Source organism: Lactuca sativa, chromosome 8 (genome assembly GCF_002870075.4).
Source record: "Lactuca sativa cultivar Salinas chromosome 8, Lsat_Salinas_v11, whole genome shotgun sequence".
NCBI classification, from domain to species: domain Eukaryota; kingdom Viridiplantae; phylum Streptophyta; class Magnoliopsida; order Asterales; family Asteraceae; genus Lactuca; species Lactuca sativa.
Window position 1 is genome coordinate 26,806,916 of NC_056630.2, and position 6,860 is coordinate 26,813,775.

Below are 6,860 nucleotides of genomic sequence, written 5' to 3' on the forward strand. Positions count from 1 at the left end.
TACATGTTATTCATTGCTTATACACACAAATCATAGCAAGCAAATAGCGAAGTTTTGGGAACCATAATACATGACATTATGGGTCAAGGAAGTTTGAGAGTTTGGAAGCGTAATGATATAATTAGAGATATGAATGTTTTGCTACAAATAAATATAAGTTATTCAAAAGTGTGGCATGCTATAGAATTTGTTTTGGGATTGACGATGGGGACCCTCAAAGAAAGTTTCTCCAAACTTCCAGTTTATTTTCACAATTTGAAGAAACATAATCCTGGTACTGTGGCGTATATAAAAACTGGTTTGGAGGATCGTTTTGATCATCGCTTTTTCGCTATTGGATGTGAGGTAATATGTTTTTAAATATATTTGTTATTTTATTAAATGTTTATAAACAAATTATATTGTTGATATATTTGGTTTTTATATTGTTGTTGCAGGTACGTGCTTTCAGAGAGTGTTGTAGAAAAGTTATTATTATGGATGGTGCTCATTTGAAAGGAAAGTACAAAGGCACCATCTTGCATGAAGTAGCCATGGATGGCAACAATCAGATATTGCCTATTGGGTATGGAATTTGCCCAAAAGAGACTACGAATTCTTGGACATGGTTTCTTGAAGAACTACATGAATGCATTGGTGATGTGGAAGGTTTAACAATTGTCACAGATAGGGCACCCACAATTGCTGTAGGTAATCAAAATGTCTTTCCAAATGCTCAACATGGATTTTGTTGTTTTCATCTAATAGGAAACATAGTCCACACCTTTGGAAAAAACAAAAAAAAAACAAAAATTTTGTTTTGGAAGCTGATAAGAGCTTACAAAACCATTGAGTTTGAATTCTATTGGGGGAGACTTCGTAATATAAGAGATGATATAGCGACATATCTCACTCAAATTCCATGTGAGAAATGGACTAGAGCGTATTTCCCTACCATGAGGTATAATTATATGACCTCAAATAGTGCGGAGTCCATGAATGATGTATCAAATAAAGCAAGGAAGTTACCTATATTACCACTTCTTGAGTTCTTTCGTGCACTTATGCAGAAATGATTTTACAAATGGTTGATGGCTGCAGGTATGATTTTGTTTAATTATAAATTATATGATAAATGTCATATATATTAATATATGTTGGTTTTAACAGAAAAAAGTACAACAATACTTACGAAGTGGGCTGAAGATATGGTTAAAAAAAATAAAGAGGGGATTCAAAGATGGTCGGTATCCGGTGTTGACAATACAACATATCAGGTGCATGACTTCAAAAGTGGAGGCATAGTGAATTTGAGGGAAAAGACTTGTTCTTGCAGATATTGGCAACTAACTGGTTTTCCATGTGGTCATGTGATAATGGTTTTGCTGCACTTGAAAAATGATCACTATGGACATATGGCTATAGATGCTTATAAAATTGAAACATATCGAAGAACGTACAAGCAAGCCATATACCCTCTTTCAGACCTTAGTGATTGGGAGGTTCCGGATGACCTTATTGTTGTTAACCCTCCTGTGATGGAAATACATCAAGCCGGTAGACCAAAAAACACCAATCGTATTCCTTCTTAAGGTGAGGAACCAAAAATAAGAAGGTGTAGTAGATGTCATAGCACAACTCATAATGCAAGGACGTGTAAGGAAATCGTTCCAAAGAACCATAGTAAAAGTAAAAAATGTAGTGGGGCGTCAGGGAGTAGGACAAAAGCGAGATAAGAGGAATCGACACAAGCTACCGAAAACCAATGACAACATAAGCCAGAGAACCAATGGACATAACTACCGAACAACAATGGCAGCAGCAACCCGACAACCAATGGACACAACATACCGAACATCAATTGGAGCAGTAGCCAGACAACCAATGGACACAACAAACCGAACATCAATGGCAGCAGGAGCCACATAACCAATGGACGCAAAGGACTGAATACCAACCGCAAGAAGAGCCATACAACCAATGGCAAGCTTGCACCGAGTACCAATGGAACCAAGATCCAGTTAACCAATGGATGCAAGCGATAGTAAACCTAGGGACACAAGCAACAGAAAACCCATGGACATAATACGAAAACAGATCAAAGTTTCTGTGGTTCGATTTGAATGAATGAAGTTTATTTCAAAGTATGTTTATTGTTAAGGTTGTATGTTTATGTTTTCTAAAACATGTTTTGTAGCTAATAGACACAACAGATCGAACATCAATGGCAGCAACAGCCAGACAACCCATGGACACAACATACCGAACATCAATGACAATAGGAGCCACATAACCAATGGGCGCAAGGGACCGAATACCAACCACAGGAAGAGCCACGGAACCAATGGCAGGGTTGCACCGAGTAGCAATGGAAGCAAGAGCCAGATAACCAATGGATGCAAGTGACAGTAAACCTAGGGACACAAGCAGCAGAAGACCCATGGAGGGAATACGAAAACAGATCAAAGTTTTTGTGGTTCGATTTGAATGAATGAAGTTTATTTCAAAGTATGTTTATTATGAAGGTTGTATGTTTATGTTTTCTAAAGTATATTTTGTAACCTACTTAAAATATGTTTATTATTCAGAATACTTGTATGTGTAATTTTATAAAAAAACATGGAATATTTGTATAATTTTAATTAGATTATTTATATGCACCGGTTTGTATTATGTTATTTGGTTTGTATTAGGTTATTTACGGAGCCAGTTGAGTTAACTTCTACTTTATTCCATAGAACATAAAATACAAAACAATACAAATACATGGAAAACATACATCAGTAGCAAACGTATTACATAAAACATTTCATTATTTTTAACCTTTTTTGGTCAAATTTTTTACATTATAATCACATAAGGTATTAGTGTATTTAAAAAAAAGTTAATACTAATAAACGAAAATGAAAGCAAAAAAAAAAAAAAACAAAAACAAAAAAAAATTAAAAAACCAAAATTCCGCAGAGCTGTAGAGGGATCTATAGAAGCTTTGATCGATCCGTAGAGGGTGCTCTACGAATCCTTTGGTCATTTTCCAAAATTTGTTTTTTCTTAGTTATTTTCTTTAAACCATCCCTACTTTTTGGTTACTTCTTGAATTTTCTCTAATAATAAACAAAACTAGTTACATCCAAATGTTTTCAAAGACCGAATGAATCACTAGCACTAACCTAAAGTAACATCCTTCCATGACCTATGATGTTTATATTCAGACATTTGTAAGAGCCATGAAAGCTGACCCAAGGCGATCCTTTTGGGAAACATATGTAATTAAATTTGAAAATTAGAGTCAGTGTGTGCTATATATATATATATATATATATATATATATATATATATATATATATATATATATATATATATATATACCCTAATAAATAAGAATGATTTTGACACATGTCATTCTCTCATTCAATTTGCCACATGTCATTTTGTCATAATTTAGAGTTATATTTATTTTCCACTTGTCATTTATTTCATTTTCCATTTCTAATATATTATTAATTAGTTTCCATAAATTAAACCTACCATAATGATATTAATTTCAAATTTTAAATTTTAAATTTCAATTTCAATTTCAAATAAATTTACAATTTAAACCTTTATGTTTAACATTTTGTTATAATTAACCTGTTTAGTATACGGATAACCTTTGAAAAGTTGAAAGAGTTCAAAAATGAAGTGGAGAATCAATTGGGCAGGAAAATCAAGATGCTTCGATCCGATCGAGGAGGAGAGTACCTAAGTCTTGAATTCCACGATTATCTCAAGGAGTGTGGAATAGTTTCACAATTGACGCCTCCTAGGACACCGCAGTTGAATGGTGTGGTAGAAAGGCGTAATCGAACCTTATTGGATATGGTTCGCTCTATGATGAGTCGTGCTTCACTACCAATCTCTTTTTGGGGGTATGCCTTAGAGACTGCCGCCCATATCCTTAACCGAGTCCCTACTAAGAAGGTTGCCAAAACACCTCAAGAGATGTGGACAGGGAAAGCTCCCTCGTTGGGACATATCAAGGTTTGGGGTTGCGAGGCTTTCGTAAGATGAGATACTCACGACAAGCTTGAACCTCGAAGTGAGCGATGTATTTTCATCGGCTACCCGCAGACATCCTTTGGATATCTCTTCTATAGACCGAAGGACAATGTTGTCTTCGTTGCGAGGTGAGGAGTTTTCCGAGAGCGAGAACTCATAAGCCAAGGAGACAGTGGGAGGCAAATCGAACTTGAAGAGATTCAAGAGTCGATAGATGAAGGAACCTCTACCGCTGGCATTCAACCCGAGGAGGAAACTCCGGTTGAACTGATTGACGAATCCTTACCTCTTAGACGTTCCGATAGAATTAAAGTTCATCCCCAGTTTTATGGCTTTCATATTACTACCGAAGGGGACACGTATATTAGTGATGGTACACTAGTAAACCTTGATGAACCTAATAGCTATAAGCAAGCCATGGCAGGCCCGGAGTCTGCAAAGTGGAAAGAGGCAATGGATAGCGAGATCCAATCCATGTATGATAACCAAGTTTGGAATTTGGTTGATTACGTGCCCGAACGTAAGACCGTTGGGTGCAGATGGATCTTCAAGAAGAAGACCGACGTGGATGGGAACGTACACACATATAAAGCGCAATTGGTTGCGAAGGGCTTTACTCAAACTCCCGGAGTTGACTATGATGAGACCTTCTCACCAGTTGCGAAGATTAAATCTATTAGAGTGATGCTAGCAATTGCCGCATTTCATGATTATGAGATTTGGCGAATGGATGTCAAGACCGCTTTCCTTAACGGAAATTTGGCTGAGGATGTTTACATGGCTCAGCCAGAAGGGTTTGTGGATCCGAAGCATCCGAATAGAGTGTGTAAGCTTGAGAAGTCCATTTATGGACTTAAGCAAGAATCTCGCAGATGAAATCTTTGCTTCGATGAGAAAGTCAAAGAGTTTGGTTTTGTACGAAGCGAAGACGAATCTTGTGTATATGTCAAAGCCAGTGGGAGTATAGTAAGCTTCCTCGTTCTATATGTCGATGACATATTACTCATAGGAAACGACATCCCGACTCTGCAGGAGGTTAAGTCCTGGCTTGGGAAGTGCTTCGCTATGAAGGACCTCGGAGAGGCTTCTTACATTTTGGGAATAAGGATAGTAAGAGAAAGAAGTAAGAGACAAATTGGACTTAGTCAGAATACTTACTTAGAGAAGGTACTAAAACGTTTTAGTATGGAAAACTCAAAGAAGGGAGAACTACTGATACAAAGTAATGCCAAATTGAGTAAGACTCAAAGTCCGAGTACCGAAGCTGAGATAGCAGAAATGAGCCGAGTACCATACGCTTTCGCAGTTGGCTCAATCGTGTACGCTATGACTTGTACTCGCCCTGATGTAGCTTTCGCTTTGAGCATGGTTAGCAGATATCAAGGGAATCCTGGCAAAGCACATTGGATTGCGGTGAAAAACATACTTAAGTACCTTCGGAGGACGAAAGAATGGTTCTTAGTCCTCGGAGGGAGTGATGACTTGAAGGTGCGAGGGTATAGTGACGCCAGTTTTCAGACCGAAAGGGACAACTACTGTTCGCAGTCGGGCTGGGTCTTTACCCTAAATGGAGGAGCAGTGACATGGAAGAGTTCCAAGCAGGAAACAGTAGCTAATTCAACGTGCGAATCAGAGTACATTGCAGCGAGCGAAGCGTCGAAGGAGGCAATATGGCTAAAAAACTTCATCGGTGATCTTGGAGTTGTACCTGCCATAAAGGAGCCAATGGAGATTTTCTGTGATAACGAAGGCGCGGTTGCCTTGACCAAGGAACCGAGGGATCATGGTAGATCAAGACATATCGACAGAAAGTATCACTTCATTAGATATCGTGTAGAAGAAGGACAACTCGTAGTAAAAAGGATATCATCAGAAGATAACCCAGCAAATCCGCTTACGAAGGGACTGAGTAGGGTTAAGCACTTGCAGCATGCTAGGAGTATTGGGCTGAAGGATGATATTAGCATAGATTAGATAGTATTAGAAACGTGTAATAGATAAATGTAATTGACATTTGATGATTAAATAAAGGAGTTTTATTTATGAGTAATGTTACTATCTTATGTTAATTGTTTAGCTATTGTTTCACTTTGCATGTTTTGACTTCCAGAATAATTGAGTTTATTAGGAATAATCGAATTGTTCAAATGGTCCACAATCGTTCATATGTTGGGAGTAGATATGAATGAAGATTGTCATGAATTGGTGTGTAGAATGTATAAATGGTGTTAGACATAGCAAAGGATCGCTGCAACGTTCATGAGTGCTTATGAACTAGTTTTGAGCATTGGAATAAACCCGCGCTTGCTGGAATCACCTTATGGAATACGATATAAAAGGTGATCGCAAGACGATAATATCATATAGTCTTAAAACCTAGATATATGGTTTATTATTTGTTAATTGGGTGTACATTGATAATACGAAAACGCATCAGTAACTTGGTGTTATAAAACGTATTGTTGTGTATAGTTGGTTAATGAATAAGTAAATGCATATAAGTCGAAGTTTATCTGTAACTTTTATCTAAGAAGGTAAAAGCGATATCTCGGCCGCTCGATGATTTGATTTGACTTATGTGTCGGGCCCGGTCAGAACTAAATTGATGTGTTCGATTAAGTTCTATGTCGAATAAATCAGAGATCGAGAAACCTAAATGCTTGACTAACCATTCCATAGGATTGTCATCATGATATCTAACAGAGGACTGTACGTTCCCTTATCTAAAGGACAAGATTGATTAGATCAGAGTTGACAGCGTCTTTGAGAGCTACGATTGCAAACCGAATTGTACTTGTGAATATAGTTACTAGACTTATCCAAGTGGGAGACTGTTGGAATAG

The 6,860-nt window shown here is 37.3% G+C and overlaps 1 protein-coding gene across 1 annotated transcript; it reads left to right on the forward strand.

Annotated features, from left to right (window-relative positions):
• The first annotated feature begins 204 nt into the window (after positions 1 to 204).
• LOC111877202 (uncharacterized) lies at positions 205 to 1,571 on the forward strand. The gene is made up of 5 exons (XM_023873725.1): positions 205 to 345; positions 438 to 686; positions 807 to 940; positions 1,050 to 1,066; positions 1,150 to 1,571. The coding sequence occupies exons 1-5, from the start codon at positions 205 to 207 to the stop codon at positions 1,569 to 1,571; spliced, it is 963 nt and encodes a 320-aa protein (XP_023729493.1).
• The last annotated feature ends 5,289 nt before the right edge of the window (positions 1,572 to 6,860 follow it).

Coding starts and splice junctions, on each gene's coding strand:
- LOC111877202 (XM_023873725.1), top strand. CDS start 205: ATGGGGACCCTCAAAGAAAGTTTCTCCAAACTTCCAGTTTATTTTCAC. Junction 346..437: donor TTTTCGCTATTGGATGTGAG/GTAATATGTTTT, acceptor TTGTTGTTGCAG/GTACGTGCTTTCAGAGAGTG. Junction 687..806: donor ATAGGGCACCCACAATTGCT/GTAGGTAATCAA, acceptor TTGTTTTGGAAG/CTGATAAGAGCTTACAAAAC.